Source organism: Chelonoidis abingdonii, chromosome 19 (genome assembly GCF_003597395.2).
Source record: "Chelonoidis abingdonii isolate Lonesome George chromosome 19, CheloAbing_2.0, whole genome shotgun sequence".
Classification (NCBI taxonomy): domain Eukaryota; kingdom Metazoa; phylum Chordata; order Testudines; family Testudinidae; genus Chelonoidis; species Chelonoidis abingdonii.
The window spans coordinates 4,133,785-4,159,126 of record NC_133787.1 but is presented as its reverse complement, the minus strand read 5'-3'; the positions used below and the strand labels follow the sequence as shown (position 1 = coordinate 4,159,126).

At 58.2% G+C, this 25,342-nt stretch overlaps 1 protein-coding gene across 6 annotated transcripts; it reads left to right on the top strand.

Annotated features, from left to right (window-relative positions):
- Positions 1 to 2,170: 2,170 nt before the first annotated feature.
- Positions 2,171 to 23,605, top strand: EXOC3L1 (exocyst complex component 3 like 1). Of its 6 annotated transcripts, none has more exons than XM_032788484.2 (13): positions 2,219 to 2,363; positions 4,191 to 4,351; positions 6,764 to 6,983; positions 7,715 to 8,393; positions 8,576 to 8,693; positions 11,141 to 11,266; positions 12,926 to 13,026; positions 14,016 to 14,126; positions 14,471 to 14,612; positions 16,889 to 17,011; positions 18,283 to 18,438; positions 20,555 to 20,679; positions 22,496 to 23,605. In XM_032788484.2, exons 1-13 carry the CDS (start codon positions 2,318 to 2,320, stop codon positions 22,680 to 22,682), a joined length of 2,295 nt encoding a protein of 764 aa, XP_032644375.1. In that variant the 5' UTR covers positions 2,219 to 2,317; the 3' UTR covers positions 22,683 to 23,605. The 6 variants fall into 6 exon arrangements, with proteins under 6 accessions (XP_032644379.1, XP_032644375.1, XP_032644381.1 ...); XM_032788490.2 differs by having other exon boundaries at positions 18,283 to 18,469; XM_032788491.2 differs by having other exon boundaries at positions 8,081 to 8,393; positions 22,496 to 22,773.
- The last annotated feature ends 1,737 nt before the right edge of the window (positions 23,606 to 25,342 follow it).

Sequence of the window (25,342 nt, the reverse complement as noted above, 5' to 3'; positions counted from 1 at the left end):
CTATATCAGCAAATGCATTCCTTTGCTGGTATAAAGTGCATCTGCAATAGGAGGGTTTGCCAGTATGGCTGTACCTGTAAACCTTCATACAGCACGATCTGGTTCGCTTAGCTGGGTGCAGTCAAACCATACACATTTCCGTACAGTCAAATGCAAAGTCCAACATGTAGGACCAAAGAATGCCGGCCATGCTTACAGGAAGGGAGGCTGTATCCTGGAAAGCAGTGGCTCTGAAGAGGACTTAGGGATCATGGTGGAGACCAATCAAGCATGAGCTCCCAGGGTGACGCTGTGGCCAAAAGGACGAAGGCGATTCTTGGACGTATGAACAAGAATATCAAGCAGGGGTATTACATATGTGCGTAGCACAGGTGAGATCACTACTGGAATATGGTGTCCAGTTCTGGTGTCCATATTTCAAGAAGGGTTCAGAAAAAGCTGCAAGAATAATTAGAGTGAGAGGCTTAAGGCGCTTGGTCTATGTATCGTATCTAAAAGAAGATGAAGAGGTGCCGTGCTCATGGTCTGTCAGTACTTACACGGGGAGATTTCTGAAAGCAGGGGGCTCATTAATCTAGCAGATAAATGCAGAACGAAATCCAGTGGCTGGAATTTAAACTAGACAAATTCAAACTGGACATAAGGCACACAACAGCAAAGGGAACTAATAATTAGAACTACCTGCCATTTCAGGGGTGGATTCTCCATCACTGAAAACATTTCCATTAAACCTCATCGGCTTCCTGAGATGACCACAAATTCTTGGGCTTAATGCAGGAATTACAAGTTTGGGGGTTTTTTTGGCTCATGTGATGCAGGAAGAACAACAAGGGGATCCCATATGATCCTTTCTGCTCCTAAGATCTACGAATCTAGGAACTGTGCCCAGTTTTATATTTTATAAAATAATATTGCACTTTAAGGTCTGGTTGACAAGTTTCTGTGTCATATGTAGAGTTGGTCAATTATCCTAACAAGCGCTGTTTGTTCCAGAGGAATACTGTACTGTGTTTGGGTGATGCTGTATATTTAGTGGGATAGCTCGAAATACAATCTCTGAAGTATGAAGGTATCTTTACAATTCATGCAAAAAGGGTAAAAGTCAGCTATTTCTGGTTGGCATTCTGTACATATTTGCAGTAGGCCTTCTGCATTTCTTCTTTCCCTTTCTGTGATAATTTTGTGGTAATATCCATAGATTTTCACCATTATTTTGGTGTAATTCTCCAGAATTGCCTGAAACATCGTGCCCAGTTAGCAGGGGTTCTGGGAAAGGGTTAAATGAGTCCTGCTGACTTGCAGATGCAAGCGACTCATTGCTTCATCCAGGAGATGGGAGCGGCTCAGTGGAAAGAGAGGATCTAGGGTGCGGGCTGAGCAGTTTTTATTGAGGGAGGAACTCTAGGAGCATCCCAGCCTGGGGAGAAGGTTGTGTTGTTGTTCATTTCCGTGTTCATAAAACCAAACCCTGGGAAGGGGGTGGATTTGGACTCAGAAAGCAGGTTGAGAACAGCTCCTGTTCCCAAAGTGACTTCTCAAGCTGCTGAAAGCCCCTTACCTTGGGATTCCCTGTATGTCTGTTATTTTGGGATGGATGTCAGCAACCTGAACTCCATGCTAGGCAGGTTTTTGTCGTGGACTACAATATCCACACAAGCAGCCAGTGGCACAGACACATGCCCATAGAGTAGGAATGCAGGCACGCTCCAAGACACACAGCACATGTGGCATGAACAGAGGCAGCCACACGCAGACAGATGCATACATGTTCTACAGTCAGGCAGCCCCATACACAAGCATATGGCAACAGCACATAGCAGGCATAAGAGATCTGGAGAGACATCCACCACGGATTTACACACATGGGAACCCTGATCCATGCGCAAAAATATACAGGTGCACATGGTACATCACGGGAAACACATCTCTTCAAAGGCAGCCACAACACCCTGCACACCCAGACATGTACACACATGTGGCATGCACCCCCCCAGCCATGCGCACATGACAGGCACACATTGCCATGCAAAGACATGTACACCCAGGCATGCACCAACAGCTATGCACACACTGTCCGCCCCCAGCGAGACACTGTGCATGGAATGATTTACATTCACAAAGAGTGAAAAATGTCAAAAGCATTAGCTGCCTCCCACTTCCCCGCTCCCCCCCTCCTCCTGACATCCTGAGTGTATCTGCAGCAACACAATGAGCCCCTGAGGAGCTGTGAGTGGAATCACTGAAGGAAACTGCTGGCTGTGCTTCCTCTCTTCAGCCCAGCCCTGTCCTCTGAACCCTGCACACAGCGGCTGGAGCCATGGGCATGTCTGCAGAGCAGGAGGAGGACTCCCGCAGCCCCAGAGGTAAGGAGAATTGCAGCTTGAGGGAGGGCAGCAGGGCGCAGGGCTCACGCAGGGACTCCCTGCACTGGAGTGACTATGGTGAAACCTGGCTCCAAGTCTGGGTGTGGGGGGGTCTCAGTCATCTGTCCCTGGTCAGGATCCTTTCCCAGTCAGGGTGGGGTAGGCTCTCCTGCCCTTTGCAGTGAGGATGGGGGGTAATCCCCTGCCCCGAGGGGCGGGGTGTACATCTCCCCTGCCTGCCATCTGGGTACATTTAGGATCGCTGCCTCTGCCCTGCCCTTGGGAAGAGAGCAATGGAATGGGACAGGGGGCTTATATGGCAAAGCATCTATTCCTACAGTGCAGGTTGAGGCATTAGGCCGGTGATATTTAAATATCCCAGGACTGGGGCTCCCTTGGGAAGCAACTCCACAGCCTCACTGGCAAGCAGCTTTCCTCCCTAACCAGCCTGCGTCCTCCCTTGCCCCAATCACAGCCCTGCGAGCGACCCTGTGAATAACCCCTCTGACGGCACGGCGCTCCCACCCGGCAGCAAGCTGCCGCCACCTCTCCCCCGCGTCAGCCGGTTTGTCCCAAAGCTCTTTTGTGTTCCTCACAAATCTGTCTCCTCCTGCCCCCAGGCCCTTGGGCTGCCATTCTGCCACTCTCCTGGGCCTGGCGGTGCCCTGCCCTGGCAGACGCTAGGCGTGGCCACCATGTCAATAACTACTGCCAATCCCACAGGCCGCTGCATGGGGGGAGCTGCTGGCAATGCGGGAGAGGCAGCACTGAGTTTGGGGAAGAACCTTGTGCCAGCCCCTGGCGCACCCACAGCATCATCAGTGCCTGGCCAGGAGAGCAGCAGTGCTGGAAGAGGGCAGGTGCCAGGCAGCGTCCCCAGCTGGGTCTGTGCTGTTCCACAGACTAGGGGCGTAGGACCTGGGGAGGGCGGCTCTGGTTCACAGATCCCGTCTGAGTCAGGCACACAGAACCAGGCTTGTTAAGAGCCTGAAGAGACACCCAGGGCCAGGCGTCCTCCAACATGCCTCTAGGTTGGTTTGGGGACCTGCATTTCTCCCCCACTGTATCTGGAGCTGGGCAGCATTCAGGGCACTCCTTGTTCCTAGCTCAGCTGAGCTGCCCCTCCCTGGCACGGGTGCTCAGGGGAGAGGCCATAAGCGGCTGCTGGGGAGGCAGTGATGGGCGATGCCAGGGGAGGGGCAGGCTCCATGCCCAGTGGGTAGGACTGGACTGACCCCAGCCTGCCCCGTTCCCTGCTTGGTCACTAAGTCCTTCCCAGCTGCGGCTGTATCTTTCCTGCTGAGTCACTGCCTTGCTTGCAGGCCCCTATCGGCGGCTCCCAGACGGCAAAGCCACGGCACGGGGCACCTCTGTGCTCTGTGCAGCCATCACACTGGGCGCACGAGCTCTGGGGCAGCCAGGAAGGGACTGTGTGGAGTAGGGCCGTGCACACAGGCAGGCGGAGGGACACTTAGCAACTCCGTCTGGCTGTCCCCATGTGTATGTGTCCATCCCTAGGTCCCCATACCCTCTGGGGTGTGCCTGTGCACACGTGTGCCTGTCTGTCCCCGTTCCCTACTGTGCATCTGGCTAGCCTTAGGCTCACTTTTCTAGAATTTTATAAGGTCTCTCACCATGGTGGTAGCTGAGCGCCCGTGTGTCCCCACAGCCTCATGTGTGCCTGTTTGTCCCTGTCCCCATGCCTTTTGTACATCCACACCCTGCTTCCTGTGCCTCCGTCCTGGGGAAGCAGCTGGAGTGGAAATGCTCTTCCTGTCTGCGAAGGAGACTCCGGTTTGTTTTCTTAATTGATAACATTGCCTCTAGATGAGGAATGGCCAGAAGCGGAGAAGGCTGAGAAGTTAGCAAGAGGAGCTGCTTTGAAATGGGCCTCGGGGGTGTTTTACCGCCCCGACAAGTTGGAGGGTCTGGGACACTACCGGAGCCGGGAGGCCCAGCGGAACAGCTCGATCCAATCCCGGCTAAAGGTGGGTGCTTGTTGCAGGGGGCCCTAGGGCCAGAGAGGCCTGGGATTCCTTACCCCAGGGGAGCTTATGCCATTTACCAACGCTTAGTCCATTTGAAACCAATTCTCAGCTGGTGCTATGCCGGGTAGGTTGGAATTGTTAATGGCGGGAGCACAGAAACATACCGGAGCCATTACAAAGCACGAAAACACCCCAGGACCCTGCTCAGCTTTCCCAGAACCGAGCCCAGGGCTTTTTCTGGTTCTTTCAGGAAACTTGCCTTTAGTGGGAGAAATTGAAGGCCTAAAGTCAGAGGCATTTTTGGAAGAAGCTGCAGCTTGTAGGAAAAGGACCCTTGCTCTCCGGCTGGAACCTCTCCCACCACAGCAAGGGCAGGCTGCAGCGATAGCACTGAACTGGGGCCAATCACAATGACACTGCAGAGGCCAAGGCTTTCTGATCACCTGCCCGTTACTTGACTTACTGGCCTGTGAGCTCAACCTTTCAATGTAAAAAAAAAAAAAAAAGGAGGGGGGGGGAGGCAACTGACCAATAAGTGGTGGGGGTGGGTAGGTTCTCCCCATATCTCTGGGGCTGGACATCGCTCCCACCACCGTGAGCGGAGACCCAGGCTTCATCCCTGGGCCCGTGCCAAGGCAGCGGAACACCGCAGTTCCTGTGCTGGGGCAGCGGGCAGCCGAGCGGGCAGGGGGAGACCAGGGGGTGGAGCTGCTGTTCTTTGCTCTTCTCGGAGACGATCTCCTGGCTGGACTGGCTCTAATGTCTAAGCCCAGGAGCCATGCAGAGGAGAGTGGGTACGGAATGGGGGGGGATTTCTGGGTGCTGCCTTGGCACGGAAAACTCGCCCAGGGCCACGGCGGTTGTGGCTACGACATGCACCTCACGATTAACATCCGGAGGGGGCAGCCCACTCCCCAGCCCCCCAAATCATCATCTTCCCCCTGCCGACACATCCCCCCCATGGACATACCCCTCCCATGCAGTACCGCGGCCACCTGCCCCTCCCTTGGTATTACTCCCAATCTCCCTGCACCCACCCACCCCTCCCCCAGTATTACACTGACCTTCCCTGTGCCAACACTCCCCTCCCCCAGTATTAAGCCCACCCCCGCACACCTGCTGCCCCAACAGTATTACTCCCATGCTTCCCACACCCACATTATACTGCCACTACCAATTACCATAAAGAAGTCTCTGGATCAGAGAGCAATTATGGGTTGGCAGGGGTCTGGAGGGGCTGTGAAGGGAGGGGTCAGGGGAGTGGGGGGTCTGGAGGGGCTGTGTAGAGGGGTAGAGGGTAGGAGATGTGAGGGGTCTGGAGGGGCCGTGTAGGGAGGGTTAAGTCTGGTGAGGGGCTGTTGTTAGGGGAGGGTTAGGGGGATTGAGGGGGTCTAGAGGGTGCTGTGTAGGATGGGGTCAGGGTGAGTGGGGGGTCTGGAGGGGGGCTGTGTTTTTAGGGTGTGGTTTAGGGGAGGGAGGGTTCTGGAGGGCATGTGTAGGGTGATGGGGAGGAGGAGGGGGTCTGGAGGGCTGTGAATAGGGCTGGTTAGGGAGGAACAGGTTGAGTTGTGTAGGGGGTTTGGGATTAGGGGAAGTTGGCATGGGTCTGGAGGTTGCTGTTGTAGTGTGGGATTAGGGGAGTGGGAGGTCTGGAGGGCTGTTGTAGAGTGGTGGTAGGAGGTGTGGAACTCTGGATGGGTGATTGTAGATGATGGGAGTTAGTCTGGAGGGGCTGTTGTTAGGTGGGGGTTGAGGGAGTGGGGGTTAAGGGGTGGTTTCTGGAGGGCTGATGTAGAAGATGGTTTCAGGGGAGTGAGGGATCTGGAGGGGGACCGTGTTGTAGGAGGGTAGGTCTGGAGGGAGCTGTTGTAGGAGGGTTAGGGGAGTGGGGAGGTCTAGAGGGTCATGTGTAGGATGGAGTCAGGGTAGGGGGATTTGAGGGGCGTGCTAGCGTGTGGTTAAGGGGAAGGGAGGTCTGGGGGCTATGTGGGGTTGGGGGGGTGAGGGAGAGAGGGTGGTACTGGAGGGGCTGGAGAAGCTTGGGGTTAGGGAGGAAGGTGGTCTGGAGGGGTGGTGTAGGGTGGGATTAGCGGGAGTGGAGGGTCTAGGAGGGGCTGTTGTAGGTGGGTTTAGGGAGTTGGGGGGGTTGTGGGGCTGCTGTGGGTTGGGTTAGTCTGGGGGGCTGGTCGGGTGGCGTAGGAAGGGGGTCGGAAGTGGTCTGATGGGGCTGTGTAGAGTGGGTCATGAGTGGTAGGGGTCACGGGGATTCCGAGGGACGTGTAGGGTGAGTATAGGGGGGGGTCTGGAGGGGCTGTGTAGGGGGCGCTGGGGGAGCATGGTGGGGGTGGGTAGGTTCTCCCCATATCTCTGGGGCTGGACATCGCTCACCATCCCCACCCTGTGTGTTGCCAGTCGACCGTGCAGTCCCACCTGGAGGGGGTGAGCACCGGGCTGGAGCAGCTGCGCTCGGCGGCTGGGGACGTGCAAAGCGTGCGCCAGGACCTCTGTGCTGTGCGATGGCACCTGCTGGGCAGTGCCGATGGCTTCCAGAGGCTGGCGCTGCTGCGGGCTGTGGTGATGGAGCACGCGCAGCTGGCTGCCGTCGTGCGGGCGCTGCCCCAGCTCTCCTCAGGTAAGGGGCACCGAGCCAGGCCTCAGCGTGCCCTGGTGTGCGGCACGGCTCCTGCGCGGGTGCTGCTGCCCTTGAGCCCCGCAGGTGGCTGAAGGAGCCAGATCCTGGGCCGCTGTCAGGCAGGTGGCTGGAGGGAAGGCCCAGCCCTGCTCCTAACCGCAAGAGCACCCAGCCCCACGAGGGCATCCCCAGGACCGAGGCTTCCCAGGGCTCCGCAGAGTAGCCCCACAACGGTGCAGGCCTGGCTATGCCCCCGTAGCCACGTGGTCCCAGCAGACGGACGCGGGTCTATGAACAAAGTCCCCGTTGGCAAGGAGAGGGGCATGGGCACAGCGGCGCCTGCCAGGGGCATCTTGCTCCCACAGAGTCCCGGGCATGGGCCCTTTTGGCCAAGCACGTCCTGAGAGCGCTGCTGCCTGTCTGGCGACAGTAGGACCCAGGTTTTCTAACCAGGAGCTCCCTGCTCAGGGAGTGTCAGTCCTGTCCTGTGCCCAGCCCACCACCTGAGCAGCTGCCCAGCGTGGTGCAAGGCACAGGCAGGCAGCTAACACTGCCTGTGGGGGGCCGCAGGAGGTTTCCAGGGGGCCTGCTCAGAGGGTGTCTCTCCTCCTCGCCTGCACTGAGCGTGGGATCCCATGTGCCCAGCGCTGGGCCCTGCTGCTGTCCATGCAGAGCAGCTGGATGCCAGCTCCCGTGGGGTCCAGACTGTTGGATCTCTCCTCTCCGCGCAGTACACGAGCTCCTTGCCCAGTCGCTCCGTCTCCTCCACGGCCAGCAGCTCCTGGAGGCCCACGCTGGACTCATGGCGCTGGAGCGCCTGCAGGAGAACATCACCTCCCAGCTGCACGGCAGCAGCAGCCTCCCGAGCGACCAGGCCCTGGGCGTGGTGGAGTCCTTCTTCGCTGGCCTGCAGGAGCTGAGTGACGCACTGGCCCAGCAGCTGTGGCGCATCGTGGGTGGCGGCATGAGGCTGGTGCGGGAGGACCCGGCCCTCTTCGTCTCTGCCGTGCGGATCATTGAGAGAGAAGAGAGCGTTGATGATGCCCTGCTGCTGGGTCCCCATGCCCACCGCTTCCCCACCCCTGGGCGCCCCAAAGCCTGGAGGCAGCGGTTCTATCAGGTCATGCAGGAGACCATCGCTGCTGCCCACTTCAAGGCTGCTCATGTGGACATGAAGGGCCCGGGACTGGGCCGGCACCTGGCCACGCTGCAGAGCGACATCCTGATGGAGCTGCGTGTGGTGAAAGACCTGATGGTGCAGTGCTGCCCACCTCACTACGACATCCTCAGCATCTGCACCCGCATGTACCACCAGGGCCTCTCCGACTACCTGCAGGACATCCTCAGCAGGGACCTGGACAAGCAAGAGATCTTCACGCTCCTCAGCTGGGTTCTGCATGTGTACCAGAGGTCAGTGCCCGGCGGTGGGGGGGAGCTCAGGGTGTGTGTGAGGAGCCCTGGGCTGGTGGAGAGGGTGTGTGCGTGTGTGTGTGTGCACACACCCATGGGCATGTGGAAGTTCAATTTGGAAGTCATCCATCCGCCTGGAGCACGTGGTGTTATTCACTGGCTCCTCTTGTTCCTACCCGCAGCCCGGAAATGATGGGTCACCCAGACCTTCTCCCCGAGGTGGACGTGTCAATTCTGGGCCCCCTGGTGTCCCCAGAGGTGGTGGAGCAGATGGAAAGGAAATATGTAGGGAAAGTCAAGGTGAGTGAGCTAGGGAGGATGTGCTAGCAAGTGTCCCACACTGGGCTAGTTACCCATTTCGGGCCTAGCAAAACCTGAGAGTCAAGCCATGACAGCGTCTCTCCTGCCCGCCCCCCGCCACCCCCCCCGAGCGCTGTGTGCTCTGCTGGGTGCCTCCCCCACGTTCATTCGCCCTCTGCCCCGTGCCAGGCTCCCTGCAGGAAGAGCCCATTCCGCTGCCGCCGGGTTCAGCTGCGTTAATATCCAGCCTTAGGTAACATTACATGAGGCTCGGGGGCTGGCACACAGAGACCTCAGCCTGCTTAGTCCCACGGCAAACTCAGCAGTGACAACTGTTGTAAGCCTGGGTTGAAGAGACAGACAAGAAGAAAGGGTGGAAAGGTGGGAATAACTGTCCTTCCGGGGCAAAGAGCAGAAGTTAGTAGGGATGGGCTGGAGCTGTTGCTGCTGCTGGTAAAGTCCAGTCCTGTTTGTGAGAAGACAAAGCAAGACACGCAAAAGGGGAGAGGACAGAACACCAAAGAGAGAAAATGCAGCATGTGTCTCGGGTGCCGATTTTCACTGGTAGCCTGGCTGCTGGAGAAACACGGGCCCAGCCCACGGGCCAATCAGCCGCTCCGAGAGCTGGCAAGCTGGTATCAGCGTCGGGCTGTGCAGGGCATTGCTTTTAGCTGCCTCCCTGGTCCCCGGCTAACAGCAGTGTTGCAAACTCTACAGCGTCGGCTAACTAAGCCAGACACTTGTGGAACAGAAGGGAAGAGGAGAGAGGTAGGGAAGAGGAAATTCAAGAGGGAAGGAAAAGAGGAGGAAGGGGGGTGACAAACTCTCACCTCCCAGCTGGTGTTCGGGATTGATCTGGGTCCCTCCCTCTGGCCCGGTCAGGTCAGGACCCCTGGCACAATGACATCACGCTGGATCCCGGGAGCCCAGGAAACAGCAGGGGTGGCAGCCATGATGGTGAAGCCCACTCCCTCCCTTTCCCCCCAGCGTCTTTCAGAGGCCCCCAAGGGAGCAGTGGGTGGAACAGCCCAGCCCCTCATTATTCTGTGCACTAATTAGGGTTCGTTTTCAACAAGCCCATTTTGGTTAACTGATAACCCAGCTTCTTGCTACCAGGCCTGAGCGTGACACAGGCCTTGAGTTCTACGAGCCGGGCGCTTGGGTTGGGCGGACTCAGGCTCCGGCTCGTTTCACGCTGTTCCCCACCACCACGAGTTCTTGCGACCCTTCAGGAGGGTTCTGCCAGCTCCCAACTAAGGCAAACGTGGAGTTTCCCCAACCGCTCTCGCTGCTGAGAGTTTTCCTCCTTAGCCTCCACTGTGGCCTCTTCCCCAGCTGCCCCCCGTGGGCACAGCCCCTCTGTCACTGCAGCTGTGCCCTGCTCCGGAGCTGCTTCTCTGCCCTGCGCACCCTCCAGCCCACGGCCTCACCCCCCAGGCCAGAGTGACTGCGGGGGAACAGAGACAAATGCTGCTGCCCCCTGAGCCACGCCAGCTAAAGAACGTGCCCCTGACCTTGCCTGTCCTGTGCCCGCTCCCTCAGTGCCACGTCACCGGGATGCCTTCCTTTCCCAGCACATGGTGGTGCTACTTGGACAGTCCTACCCGCCAGCCTGAGCCATTCTCATCTGTCCTGCTGTGCCCCCATCCCCTGGCTTCCCCTGTGGGCACAGGCCCCTGTGGTGGGAGACACCTCCACTAGCAGGCGCTAGGGCACGCAGGGAGGCACATCGGCAAGCTCCGCCAGGTGTGGCACTGGGAGCTTCGTGCCCTTCTGCTTTGAATCCATCCGGGTGCCCCACAGGCACTGTCACCCAGATAGCACTGGCTGTGAGGAGAGGCCTGTGCCAGCTGCCAGCCGTCGTCTCTGGGCTCAGGCTGCTCCACGCTTCGCCTAGGGATGGCCGGGCCACCCTAGCTAGGGATGCCAAGGCTGGGCTGCCCTCCTGGCCGGCAGCTGCCCTGCGCTGGCACTCCAGGTCTGGCTCATCGCAGCCCTGCGCACCACTCCCTAGAACCAGGCAGGGAGTCCTATAGCTTTGAGTGAACGATGCTGGGAGCTGGTTCCTGGCCCCGGACATGGGGGCTCTGCGGAGGCAGTGCAGGGAGTGTAGCTGGACGTGGCACCTGCCTGGAGCCTTTCCTCTAGCTCTGCAATCCAAGGCTTATGGGGAAGCAGATCAGTTTGGGGGAGAGGAGGCTGGGCTGTATCTCAGGAGACCCTTGAGCAAATAATCCCAAATGTTCACCCTGCCCCTGCGGGGGCAGCCCGGTCTGCAGCCCCATCTCACTGCACACGTGTGTCTGTAGAGCGGCTCGGCTTTAAACGTAAGCCCCGTTGCAGTCTCAGCAGTAGGGCGGCTGTGGCCACCCCAGGGTGTTCAGAGCTCCTGCAGCAGAGCAGGGTCCCGGCCTCCCGTCTCACCTCTTCGTCCTCCCGGCGGGCAGGCCAGCGTGACTGAGTGGATGCGGCGCACGCTGGAGGTGGAGTTCAAGGAGTGGTTCCGAGAGGAGGAACCAGAAATGGACCATCTGGGCTTCTTCCAGTCTGCCCTGCCCATCATCGTCATGCAGGTGGGGGGGCAGGGGTCTGGGAGTGCCCTGTGAGGGGGTCGGACAGGGGGCTGGGAGTGCCCTGTGAGGGGGTTGGGCAGGGAACTGGGAGTGCCCTGTGAGGGATCGGGCAGGGCATCGGGGCTGGGAGTGCCCTGTGAGGGGGCAGAGGAGGGCAAGGGGCCTGGCAGTGCCCTATGAGGGGGCCAGGCAGGGGGTGGGAGTGTCCTGTGAGGGGTCGGGCAGGGCATTGGGGTGGAAATGCCCTGTGAGGCCAGGCAGGGCGGGGCAGGGGTCTGGGAGTGCCCCGTGAGGGGGTCGAGCACGGCATTGGGGCTGGGAGTGCCCTGTGAGGGGATCGGACAGGGGGCTGGGAGTGTCCTGTGAGGGGGTCGGGCAGGGGGCTGGGAGTGCCCTGTGAGGGGGTCGGACAGGGGGCTGGGAGTGCCCTGTGAGGGGGTCGGACAGGGGGCTGGGAGTGCCCTGTGACGGGGTTGGGCAGGGGGTTGAGGGTGTCCTGTGAGGGGTCGGGCAGGGGTCTGGGAGTGCCCCGTGAGGGGGTCGGGCACGGCATTGAGGCTGGGAGTGCCTTGTGGGGAGGTTGGGCAGGGGGCTAGGAGAGCCCTGTGAAGGGTCGGGCAGGGCATCGGGACTGGGAGTGCCCTGTGAGGGGGCAGAGGAGGGCAAGGGGCCTGGCAGTGCCCTGTGAGGGGGCCAGGCAGGGGGTGGGAGTGTCCTGTGAGGGGTCGGGCAGGGCATTGGGGTGGGAATGCCCTGTGAGGCCAGGCAGGGCGGGGCAGGGGTCTGGGAATGCCCCATGAGGGGGTCAGGCACGGCATTGGGGCTGGGAGTGCCTTGTGAGGAGGTTGGGCAGGGGGCTAGGAGAGCCCTGTTAGGAGGTCGGGCAGGGCATTGGGGCTGGGAGTGCCCTGTGAGGGGGTCAGACAGGGGGCTGGGAGTGCCCTGTGACGGTGTTGGGCAGGGGGCTGGGAGTGCCCTGTGAGGGGGTCGGACAGGGGGCTGGGAGTGCCCCGTGACGGGGTTGGGCAGGGGGCTGGGAGTGTCCTGTGAGGGGTCGGCCAGGTCATCAGGGCTGGGAGTGCCCTGTGAGGGGGCAGAGGAGGGCAAGGGACCTGGCAGTGCCCTGTGAGGAGCTGGGCAGGGCACAGGGTGCTGCCCCCAGCTGTGGTTCATTACCTAAGCGCTCTCGGCACATCGGGCTTTCCGCCTGCAGAGCTGTTCTGTGCCTCGGGCCCGTATCGCTAGGGGTCACCTGGAACCCTGGGGCACCTGCTCCGCCCTCCATGCTCGTGCCCTAGACCTTGCACTGGGCTGTCTGGGCTCCCCGGAGGACCTGCCTTCCCCCCTCGGGAGGTGACTCTGCTGGAGGGTCAGTCCTGCCACTCCTGTACTGATTGGGCTGGGGGTTCTCCCCTGCGGTAGCTGGGCTGTGCTGGGCTGGGGAGGTTGCCCTCATGGCTTCTCAGATCCCTGGAGGATCTGAGCAGCACTAACCTCCCCTGCCCTCTGCCCTGCCTGGCACTGGGGCAGCACAGGGGCGAGGCCAGCCAGCCCAGGGCTGGGGGCCAAGGTGTCCAGCCTCACGAGCAAGCAGCGCCAGCGCCCTGGCCGGGGATGTGGGGGGAGCCAGTAACCCCACTTCCTGCTCTCCCTGCTCAGATGCTGGATGAGAACATCCGGGTGGCATCCCTGGTCACGGACTCTCTGCAGCAGAAGGTTTACGCTATGGCCATGGACGAGCTGGAGGCCTTTCTGATCAGGTCAGTGGTGTCCTTAGGGTGCCCCCCCCCCATTTCCTGAGGCCTGCCTTCCAGGACAGGATGGCAAAGGCTGGCAGAATCCCATGCCGCCCATCTCGGGTGGGGGGCAGGCCAGGGTACTGCAATGTCTTGGAGCGCTGGGCCATTCCAGCGTCGGGCACCCAGGGCCGGGGTCCCCTTTGGATCCTGCCCTCACTGAGCATGCCTTTCCTGAGTACTCAGCCCACGTCCCCCCAGCCTCGTGCCATGGCTCCTAAGGACCCTCCCCCTGAGTACCCCTCTGCAGCCCCTTGCCCTCCATGGACCTTATGGCCCTGGAGGGTATTAGCCAGCTGTTAGGACCCCACCCCACAGCTGTCTGCTCAGGTGCTGCTCTCATTGGCCTCCTCCTGCAGGCGCTGGTGCTATGTGGGGCACAGCGGGGACAGCCTGGCTGCTGCGTGGGAGGGGGTCGGGAGCCTAAGTGTGCCCCATGGCATGCCCTGTCCCCTGCATTAGTGGGTGGGGCAGGGTGAGGCTGGGAATGAGGAAATGTGACCCTCGTCGTAGCGGGATACATCCCCCCATCCTGCAGGTCCCTGGGCTGAGTCCTGCAGGGAGGCAGTTAAATGGCGACTGCTCAGCAGCGCTTGCTCCAGCTGATTCAGGATCGGGGCCCTGTGCTCCAGTCTGCCCAGCACCTGCCCCCCTGCACTGGGACGCTCCGCGCCAGGAGCTTCCAGACATCGGCACCACAGAGGCTGAATTGCCCAGGCTGAGCACATGCCAAGCCGTGCAATGCCCGACAGGCACCAGGCTCCGCCCAGCCACTGGTCTCTGTGCAGGGCTCAGAGTCCGTTTCACAGCCTCACCCACCCAGGGAAGCCCGGGCCCCCCAGCGGCTGCTGCCAGGGGCAGAGGGCTCCCATGGAGAGAGTCTCCAGTGCCCTCCAGCTCCAGAGCCGGTCCCCTCTCTGCCAGCCCTCATGGTCCCATGTGCTGCGTCCTAGCCTGCGAGAGGCCCTGGAGGAGTGCGGGAAGGAGCACCAGAAGGACCGATCCACGCCCAAGCATTACATCTCCTACCTGCTGGTCCTGCTCAACAACAACATGGCGCTGAGGTAACCTGGCAGGGGATCGGCAGCTCTTTCCCTATGACCCAAATCCCCCCCCACTGCTTCCCCGGAGCACACGGCCCCCACACTGGGCACAGACCCCCTCACTGCTACCCCAGAGCCCCCACCCCCAAGGACACGAGACCCACTGTTTCCCCAAAGCCCCTGCACTCCCGTCTTGGCTCTGACCCCTTCCCCAGAGCCCATGTCCCCAAAATTAGGCCTAATTCCCTGCCCTCCACTCCCTGTTCCCCAGAGCTCCTCTCCCCCTTCTCCAGAGCACATGTTCCCCCTCTCCCAGGCCCTCTGCCCCAGCTGTCCATCCCTCAGCTCCTTCTTTCTCCTTCCAGCTCTTCCATCTCCACTCTGCACCCCGGCAGTGCATCTCTGGCCAAGCCCGCTGAAATCCCCTCCTCCCTGCAGACAGCGCTGGACAGGGCCCAGAAGAAGGCCTGCCGGCTGCTGCTGGAGGAGCTGCTGCTGGATTTGCAGGTACACATGTCCAGGAGGGGCTGCAGGCTGGGAACAGCGTAGGGCCAAGAAGTGATTCCCTGCAGGAATTAGCCAGTTTTCAACCCAGTTAATGTGGTCCCTGTTCATTTTAGATCATTCTAGTTCAGGGGTCGGCGACCTTTCAGAAGTGCTGTGCCGAGTCTTAATTTTGTCACTCTCATTTAAGGTTTTGCGTGCCAGTCATACATTTTAACGTTTTTAGAAGGTCTCTGTGTATAAGTCTATAATATGTAACTAAACTATTGTTGTGTGTAAAGTAAATAAGGCATTTAAAATGTTGAAGAATCTTCATTTAAAATTAAATTAAAATGTAGAGCCCCCCGGACCGGTGGCCAGGACCCGGGCAGTGTGAGTGCCACTGAAAATCAGCTCCCATGCTGCATTCGGCACACGTGACATAGGTTGCCTACCCCTGTCCTGGTTTATTAATCAAACATTGTGCAGTACCACGTCAAACACCTCAAAAAGTCAAAGTATATTACGGCACCACCATTAGTCTCGTCAACCAAACGTGCGACCACATCAGCAAAAGAGCTCAAGTTAGTTTTGATAGGATCAATTTTCCAGAAGCCCATGTTGATTGGTATTAATTCCATTACCCTCCTTTCATTCCCTACTGAGTCCGGTATCAGCTGCTCCATTATCTTGCCTAGCAGTTGATGGCAGGCAATAGCAACCCAGGTCAGGCCCTTTACCCTTTTTAAAATGGGGCAGAGCAATAGCTTTTTTCCAGGCGTCTGGAGCGTTCCCACTGCTCCAAACTTACAGAAAATAGACATGAATGTGCTGCCCCACAGACCCGGCAAGGCTAGGCTGCGCTGTGAGGAGAGGCAGTCAACCAAGACAAAAGGGATCCTTTTAAATTTTTAGGACTTTATAAGGGAAAACTCCCATCTTGTACCAGGAGCATAAATAATATAGACTATTGCAAAGCCTTACTCATTACTCTTACTCACTCATTCATCTCTGTGTACGCATTGTGCCGCTGGTACCAAATGCAGTGCAGTCAACAAGAACAAGAGCAATTTCTTACCAATAGCCTGTGTCACTTCAGAGCAGAATCAGCTTTTCCTCTCCACGGCTGTAAGTCCTGGCCTGTTCTTTGCTTCTCTTCGGCTTGAAGTGCTCCATAGATTCGATATTCCTGTGCCTGGATCTCTTTCCACTCAGTTTATCCACAGGCGGGGGCTCCTCACCTCTCCGGCCTCATGTGTCCATTAGGCACCTTTAGGGTGACCAGATGAAAGGAAGAAAATATTGGGACACATGGGGTGGTCCACCGGTGGAGGAAAAAAAAAGAGCCAAGTGCTGCCGGTGGAGCAAAAAAAAAGAGCCAAGTGCTGCCGGTGGAGCAAAAACAACAACAAAAAAACCCAGTGCTGCCGGCAGAGCGAAATATCGGGACAAACTGCATCCTGACCAAAGATCAGTTGGGACGTGGGACAAACACTTAAATATCGGGACGGTCCCGATTTTATCAGGACGTCTGGTCCCCCCAGGGACCTTTGAACTGTATCCATCGATAGAAGTTCAAACGGTCGCTCTGTCTGTTCATGTCCTTTAGGGCTCTTGTGGGTGGGTCTTGTTTGCTGCTTCCAGGATCTGGCTGCAGGCAGCACAGCTTTCCGCTCAGTCCCTTCACACCGGTTCCATTGCTGTTCCTTTTTGCCTTGAGACTCTCTCCAGCGTGGCCAGAGATTTTATTTCCCTCTCCAGCCCTGCTCTAATAGGGCTGCTGACATATCCAGCTCTATTTCTTCCTGCTTCTTGCGACCTGCAGCCTTTCCTATTTCCTTCCTTCCTGCCTCCTGCTCACTTCCCAGTTCCCTGCATTTGTTCTCCTGTTATTTTTATCACTTCCCCTCCTACCCCAGTTCCAGCTCACCCGCTAGCTCAGCACCTCAAGTTGTCTCCTTCTCGAACAGCTTTTTCCAACTGACCCTGTGGGTGGGTTCCAAGCCCCCGGCCCCTCCCCGGATCGAGCTGCCCTCTCCTTGGCTGTCTCTTTCCCCAGGGCAGCATTCAGTCCTGCTAGTGCAGGGGGGAGGGGTACGACACTAACAGGCCAGCAAGCTCCTCGGCCAGCTCTTTAAAACTCTTGGCTGCAAAGTTATCTGGACCTGTGAATTTAAAAGTACCTGTCTTGAGTAGCTGCTGTTTAACACCCCACTGAGATACCAGTGGAACGGGAGCAAGCCGATCTGGATGGGCTTGAGCCTCCGCGTGACACCTTGTGGGTGCTGTGTATGTTTCAGCCCCTGTACGCGCAGCTGCCGTCCCGCAAGTGGCTGTCTGGGGCCCAGCTGGTGAACAGCATGTGCGAGGTGATTGACAAGTACATGAGAGACTTCTCCCACGTCAGGAACCCTGTCTTCACGGTACGGCTCTCCAGAGGTGCCGGAGGCCTCTCCTTGTCGAGCCATTTGCGTGGAGTTGGTGTGGCTGGCTCCCCTTGGCGGGGTGCTGAGCATGCCCTCTGCACACTGGGAAGCTCCAGGAGGCAGGGTGCCTCCCACTGGGACTGCATTAGCCCTGTGACTGTTGGTGGGGTGGGAGCAGGGCCAGTGGGACCCGGGGAGGCTGATGGGGAGGAGCTGGCCTCCTGGGGGTCAGAGCAGTTGGTTTTCAGACTGGAGCTGCCCCTCTGTGGGGGCCAGATGAGGTAGAACATTCTTGCGTCCTGGCTACGTTCCGAGGAACAGGTGACCGTGGAGGCAGCAGCTCTCCGCAGGCAGGAGCAGCAGTGGCACAAGGGGTGGCCCCAGAGCGATGGGCTGGAGAGCAAGCCAGCCCTGGCTCCCACCCTCAGACCCTGCCCCACGTGGGTAATGGAGTCAGCTGGCACAGCCCGGCCACGGGGAATGGAGCAGGGCTGGAAAGTGAGAGCAAGGAGGCTGGGGGGAGCAGGGCGGGGCTGGAGAGAGGAGGGGAGAAAGTAGGGGGCGGGGGCAGCACTGGAATAACCTGCCCCAGCTGCTACTTCCTGGCCCCAGAGTGCCCAGCTGCTGGAGGGCTCTCTCTCCCCATGCCCCACAGATGGACACATGGATGCTGTCTGTAACGTTCAGGAGGCCTGCTGGGCTCCTGGCCTGTCCCGGCTGATGGGGCGTCACACCTGCCTTGGGGAGATTGGGGGGGTCATATCTATTATTGGACTAGCTTCTGGAAGTGAGCAAGATGAGCTCTCCAGCTCCCCAGAGCTCTTCCTCGGTTCTTCAGCTTTGGGAGACAGCTCGGTTCATTGCTAGGAGACGCCCCTGGCGCTCAGCCACCCGTTCCTGTCCCAAATCACACCCCAGTGCTGCCAGCGCCACCCCTGAGGGTGCCCTACGCGCTCCTTCCCCCTCCTGCCGGGATCACCCTGCAGCTTCTTCCCTCCTGTAGGCCCGCAGCCAAGCTGCTGTAGACATGTAGCCCTTCCCCTCCCGTGGAGCCGGGCCCGTCTGCCCTCCTCACACAGAAATACCCAGGCTGCTGCAGGTGCTGCTGAGTGGTGCCAGGGGCTGCTGTGGTTCCCTGCCCTGTGCTGCCATGTTGCCTGGCAGGAATCCCACTCAGTCCACGCTGCTGCTGGCTACGGTTGCCCCAGGTCCCCCCTCTCCCCTTCATGTCTCACTGTCTCCCGCTCTCCCCTCCTGCCGGGGTCTAGTTCCTGCTGGCTGAGAGCGAGCACCTGGTCATGAATCACTACGTGCGGGCGCTCATGGAGAAGAAGATGGTGTGCCGGAGCACCGAGGAGCGGACCCAGCTCTCCACCCGGCTGCTCCAGGATGCCTCCCAGCTGCAGGAGCTTTTCCACAACCTGGTGAGGGAAGCTGCAGCCCCAGAGACACAAGGTCAGGCCTGTGGGTCAGTACCGCCAGTGGGCAGTCATGGCTGCCAGCTGAGATGGAAGCAGACAGAAACGTTTCAGCCACACAGGGAGAGGGAATTGTCTGCTGCCCTCCCCAACTGCAATTCATAGTCGTTCACACTGGCAGGGGGTGATCATGGGGTCAGGGAAAGCGTGTGAGAACAATTCTTGCCTGGTGGATCTAGGACAGGGTGGGCAAACTATGGGCCGCAGGCCAGATCCAGCCATTTTAATCCGGCCCTTGAGCTTCTGCTGGGGAGCGGGGTCTGGGGCTTGTCCCGCTCTGGCGCTCCAGCCGGGGAGCAGGGTTGGGGTCCACTATGTGTGGCTCCCAGAAGCAACGGCACGGCCTTCTTCTGGCTCCTACAAGCTGCCCCCGCCCCAAGCACCACCCCCGCATCTCCCATTGGCCGGGAATCATGACCAATGAGAGCTGCAGGGGAGGTGCCTGCGGACGGGGCAGTGTGCTGACCCGCCTGGCCACGCCTCCACGTAGGAGCCGGAGAAGGGACATGCTGCTGCTTCCAGGAGCTGCTTGAGGTATGTGCCACCCAGCCCCTGCACCCCTGAGCCTCCCTCCCACCCCAGCCCCCTGACCCAGCCCTGATCCCCTTCCCACCCTCCAAACCCCTCAATCCCAGCCCGGAGCACCCTCCTGCACCCCAAACCCCTCATCCTCAGCTGCATCCCCAGCCGGAGCCCTCACACCCCGACCCCCTCCAAACTCCTCGCCCCCAGGCCCACCCGAGAGGCCACACCCCAAGATGGAGCCTGCACACTTTCCTGCACCCCCAACTTCTTGCTCAGCCCTGATCCCCCTCCCACCCTCCAAACCCCTTGGTCTCAGCCTGGAGCACTAGCCTGCACCCCAAACTCCTCATCCCCAGCCCTACCCCAGAGCCCGCACCCCCAGCCAGAGCCCTCAGCCCCCCCGCACCCTATTCCACCACATCAGCCTGGAGTCCTCTGCACTCTGAACTCCTCATTTCTGGCCCCATCCCAGATCCCGCATCCCCAACCAGACCCCCCACCCCCTCCCACACCCCAGCTCCAATTTTGTGAGCATTCATGGCCTGCCATACAATTTCTATTCCCAGATGTGGCCCTTGAGCCAAAAAGTTTGCCCAGCCCTGATCTAGGGTATGGGAGACCCAAGTCCCTGCTCCATGTGCTACTGAAATATACAAAGTAACACAGCTTGAGACAGCCCCGCTGCAGAATATCCCATAGCCCACTGGATAGGGCACTCCTGCAACCGGGCAGACTCCAGTTCAAACCCTGCCTCGGGGAACTGAAACTGGATCTCCCAGGTGCTAGGGGCACATGCTATCCACCGGGCTTAAGCTGATATAGTCACCTCTGGCCGCCTCCCCCTCCGGCCATTTTTTGACGCACATCCTCCTTTCCTTTGCTTTCTATCAAAATGCCCGAAATCAAAATCAGTTTTTCTCATCGGGTCGAAACGTTGCCTTTCGACATGCCTGGAACCTTTCCACTGGTTCGGTTCGGTCGAAACTCTTCAGTGACCATGACACAGATTCACGAATCCAAACCTGTGTTGTTCGGCAGCTAACCATTTTGCCCAGCTCGGGTTAGGAGGCGCCCCCTCAAAGCTAGGCCGAGCCAAGCTCTGGTGCCAGGAGTTTGGATCGCCCCTCTCTTAGGCCTGGGGGGGGGGTCAGGCGAGGGCACATCAGCCCAGAGAGTGCTGGAGGATTCTCTGCACCTTGAAGTCTTCAAACCACGATTTGAGGGCCTCAGTAACTCATACATAGGTTAGGGGTCTATTACAGGAGTGGGTGGGCGAGGTTCTGTGGCCTGCGTTGTGCAGGAGGTCAGACAATCATAATGGTCCCTTCTGACCTTAGAGTCTATGACTCCATCACAGACACTGAGCTGCACCCATGGGCATCGGGCCTGGCTGCTGAGCGTGTCTGGCGAGTTCTCTCCAGCCGGTGCTGGGGGCCAGCCTGCCGCCGGCACAATGCTGCTCTGTGGCTCCCTGGGGCGGTGCTGTGTGTCTGGCCTGCTCCTGACACTCCCTGTGCTGGCTGGTTCCTTCCTGCAGGGCCTGGCCGAGAGCGAGCAGACCCTCCAGGTGATATTCGCCCTTCAGGAGCTCATCCGCCTCCAGGACCCGGCCTTGCTCAGCCTGGAGGTCCTGGGATTTATGACGAAATACCCCGACATCAGGTAACAAACCCAGTGCGGTGGCAAAGGTCAGTTACACGGGGCAGCCATGGGGCGGTCCTGCCCTGCCAGTAGGGGGAGCTGCCTTCACACAGGCTGTCTCTGTGTAAGCCTGAACCCCCACCCCATGGCATGCATCTGGAGCACAGAAGTATTCGCAATCCTGTTCATCCCTGATAGCCACGGGGCAGAGCCTCTAGGCACAACTACAGACGGGCCGGCTGGCGCTGGCCACTCCACCCAGGCTCACCCGTGGGCAGCACAGACGAGAGAGTCACCGAATCGGAGCAGCACAGACCGGCAGAGAGCAGCCCCTGGCTCCTCGGGAGATTGGTTGCCCTCTGCTGAGCCCAGCCCAGAGCCAGGTGCCCGCTGTGCGATGATTTTCACAAGAGTTTGGTTTTATTTCCAAATGTTGAACTTTTGGGCTCCCCGCCCCCTTTCGTTCATTTTGACCCCATGCGAGATAAAGCAATGACTGGTGGCCAGGGTAGATCCCACCCTCTCTTTCCTTGTGTTACGCTCTGACTCTTCTGGTGGCGGCGAGGGCGGTTTGAAAACTCCCAGCACTGAACAAAAAATGGAGGGATAAAAGAAAAGACATTTCCCTGAAAAGCCCCCACTTCTCCTTTCATTCACTTGTGCTCAGGGGCCAAAGGGCTGAAAGGAGAGAAGTGAAATGGCCAACATTCAATATTCCAAATCAGCCCAAACGAGAACATTTGGAAGAAAGAAAAAAGGGTGATTTTGCTTTTGCAAAAAGTCTATTATTTAGCAACAAATGCTCGAGCTTCGGTGTGCGGCTTTGCTGGCTGGGCACCTCAGCCTGCCCCAGCACACCGGACGCAGAAGGAGGGATACAGCCGCATGACTAGGGCCTGTCCAAGTCATGGGCCATTTTGGTAAATTTCATGGTCAGAGCCTTTCAAAACACTTGAATTTCAGGGTTTGAGATACTGAAATTGTAAATGTCACAGTGTTTGTGACCATGGGGGGCCTGACCCAGAAAAGGGTAACATGGGGGGCTGCAAGGCTAGTGAGGGGGGGTTGCAGTATTGCCACCTTTACTTCTGTGCTGCCTTCAGAATGGGCAGCTGGAGAGCGGCGGCTGCTGGCCAGGAACCCAGCTCTGAAGGCAGCGCCGTTGCCAGCAGCAGCACAGAAGTAAGGGTGGCAATACCATCGCATGCCATCCTTATTCTGCACTGCTGCTGGCGGCCACTCTGGCTTCTGGGCTGGCTGCCTGGCCAGCAGCCACTGCTCTCTCGCTGCCCAGCTCTGAAGGCAGCACAGAAGTAAGGGTGGCAATACCATGGCCCCCCTACAATCAGGGCCAGATTTACACCTTATGCACCCCTAGGAACAGTATCTTCAGCGCCTCGCCCCCCCCTGCCTTCACTGACCTCTGTGTTTTCCCTAAAAACTGAAACTTTTAGCCCACTTTTCACTTTTAGGCACCCCTAGAACGCTGGCACCCCTAGGCACGTGCCTACTGTGCCTTACTGGAAATCCGCCCTTGCCTACAGTAGCCAGATTTTACGGGGGAAACCAGATTTCACAGTCCATGACATGTTTTTCACAGCCGTGAATTTTGTAGGTCCCTGCACAGGACTCCTGGAGGAAACAGACAATGCTGTGGGGTTCTCCCCTCAGTGCAGTACCCGTCACTCCAGGCTCTGCAGCGTGCTGTCAGTTACTTCAGGGGGACCTCAGAGGTGTGGGTTTGAGAGGAGGTCCCACATGTGAGCCCCCGGGGCCCAGGAGGTAGCAGCAGGTAAGGGGTTCGGCGTGTCAGTCTCTGGTTTCCTGTTCCCCACAGCGACGAGCACGTCTCCATCCTGCTGGATCTGCGGGGTGACGTCTCCAAGGAGGTCCGGAACGTGGTGCTGGAAATGATGGCACAGAATCCACAGTCCCTGCCCGAAAACTACCAGCCCATCTTCAGCAACATCCTGGTCCCGGCTCCGGAGCTTCCCTTCTGCCTTCGCAAGGGCAAGTGTGCCTGAGACACGCACGCCGCAGCCCGGCTGTCTGCAGCCTGCCCTGGCCAGTGGTGTCTCTGAATAACCGATCTCTGAGAGGCCCTGGGTGGGGCTGGGCAGAGACACTGGGTCTCTGCCGTGTATGAGGCACTGTCTGGGCTCCAGAGACGTGGCAGGGAAAGCCTGGGCATCAGCCCTGCTGTGCAGGGAGGAGAGGGGAGGCTTCCACACCCATTCCCCAGTGGCCGACACCTTGGCACCTGCTTTGCTGGTGCCAGGGAGCCCTCAGCCCACTGATCCCTGGGCCACGTAACCCTGGATAGGCTGAACCCAGCTGTAGATCTGGCCCTAAACTGCTAAACCACCAGATTCAGCTCTGTCCATTCGAGTCTCCAGGCCTCTGCTCCAGGCTGCTTCCCAGCTGTCCCCTCTGCTCAGCCCTCCCAGGGTACGTGCAGCCCAGAGCCTTCAGTGGGGATGGGCCAACCAAGGCAGGCAAGCATAGCAGCATCACAGAGCTGGGGGAGCAGAAAGGGAATTTCCCCAGGATTCCTTCCCCAGGTCCAGCCACAACCGCCCTTCCCCTCCCATCCCCACTCCCATGCACCTGAGCGTGCCCAGGGCAGTCTGTTCCCAAGCTGTGCTGGAGGCCAGCTCAGAGCAGGGCCTGACAGGGTCTAACTGGGCTGGGCAGAATTCAGTTACTGGTTTATAATTCTGATGGATAACATTGATGTTGAAGCATTTTTTTATTTTGATCTATTTACATGTTCACAGCTGCAGAAAATGAGGGGGGAAGGGGGGAGTCAGACAGTGGAGGGGTCAGACAACAATTATTTAGTGACAGTGGACGTTGAGATTCCCCCAGTTAAAGCTTTAATGCCATTATGAGACAACCCGTCAACATCCCAGAATATACACAGTAAAGACCCTTCGATCAAATCAAAGAAGAACTTCAGCAGCGTTGTTCTTCCTTTGCCAATCGGTGCATTTCAGTGATTATCGAGGGAAATGTTTTTCATTGGGTGGGGGGGTTGCGGTGAAATCAATGTGTCCTGACATTTACCAGTTCAAATCGATTCCTTCCCAGCCTAGTTATTATAACACAGACAAATCCAAACAGTCTTACAGCTGGAGTTGCCAACTTTGTAATATTTAAATCAGACACTCCAGCTGGCATGTCGGAACCTCCCTTGCCTTGCCCCACCCCCATCACTTCTCTTGCCCCGTCACTCCCTGCTATTCCCTTGCCCGGGATCATGGAATGGCAGTAATCAGAGCCCAGTGCAGAGGTTGGATGATCCATCCTGAAATAGCACGGCTGTAGCATGGCTATAGCATGTCGTTCTGCTACTTGCCACGGTCAGGGTAGGTGTCTCTCAGCAATGCAGCAGGGCAGGGAAAAGGAAGGAGCCCCACTACTTGGAGTAAAAGGAGGAAGTTCTCCCCAATGGACATGTTGGGTTTTCATAGGGTGCTGAAATACCATTGCCAGGAGCAGAGGCGCCGACTCTGGGGATGCTCTGGGGCTGGAGCACCCATGGGAAAAAATTAGTGGGTGCTCTGCACCCACTGGCAGCCAAGCTCCCCTCCCCCATACCTCACCTCCTCCGCCGCCTCCTCCTCTGAGCGTGCCACCTCCCTCCCAGCTGTTTGGCAGCATAGCAAGCTCTGGGAGGGAGGGGGGAGGAGTGGGAACATAACCCCCTCGGGGAGGAGGTGGGGCTGGGGTGGGGATTTGGGGAAGGAGTTGGAATAGGGCAAGGAGGGGGCGGAGTTGAGGTGGGAACTTTGGGGCAGGGGTGGGGAGTTGGGGCAGGGTCTTTGGGGAAGGGGTTGGAATGGGGGTGGGGTCTCATGGGAAGGGGTTGGGATGGGGGTGGGGCAGGGGCAGAGTGGGGTTGAGCACCCACCGGGGTAAGCCAATCACTTACCCCACGTCAATGGATGCTCAGAATCTCACACCAAAGACAATGCTGACAGCCAAATTCTTTGGGGAACTAGCTAGAGATTTATTAGCTAAGAAAAAGGAAGGAAAGTTAGTCAAAGGTTAAAGCAGGTAAAACACATTACTGGCGAATTCAAGTTTGTAAGTCCAAAGTGATAGCAGGGGTGGGAAATCTGCTAGTTTTCTATACGTCTCCCTGGGTGGCCCAAAGGGTTTTGAGGGATCTCGGTCCTTTTGTTCAAAATCTCCCCTGTCCGAATTCACCAGTCCTGAGATGGGTTAGGAGAGAGAGGCCTTTGTTCTCCCTTTTTATACCTTGACCCTTCTGGCTAGAAAAATCTTGGTTGTGTCATGGGCTCAGACAGTTCCAGGGTGTCTGTGCTTTGCCCTCAGGGCTTCATATGAAATGCATATATCCCATCTGAGGTGTCTCCAGGAGTGACACATAGAGGCTTTTGTTTACAGTTCCTTTGTTATTCCTGAAGAGAGAACCTATGAGCATGTCTCAGACTCACAACATATAGCGACATATAGTAACTCCACCCACAATGTCAATACACGTTATAACAAGATACTAATACTCAGCAGATGATAGCTTTTCCAGTGATGCTTCAAAAGGCATACTTCGTACGAAAAGTTTCACAATTTTCTCAAAGTGGTGACTATATTAGTGTAGATGGTCAGTGCACCTGCGAAAGATGGAAGAAGTCGGATAAGGAGCCTGGCTGTGATGAAG

What these genes read in the sequence shown, in the direction of transcription:
- EXOC3L1 (XM_032788484.2), top strand. Translation starts at nt 2,318, where the DNA reads ATGGGCATGTCTGCAGAGCAGGAGGAGGACTCCCGCAGCCCCAGAG. An exon ending in CTGGAGGCCTTTCTGATCAG is followed by an intron (nt 13,027 to 14,015) that starts GTCAGTGGTGTC and finishes GCTGCGTCCTAG; the next exon opens with CCTGCGAGAGGCCCTGGAGG. An exon ending in AGGAGCTTTTCCACAACCTG is followed by an intron (nt 18,439 to 20,554) that starts GTGAGGGAAGCT and finishes TCCTTCCTGCAG; the next exon opens with GGCCTGGCCGAGAGCGAGCA.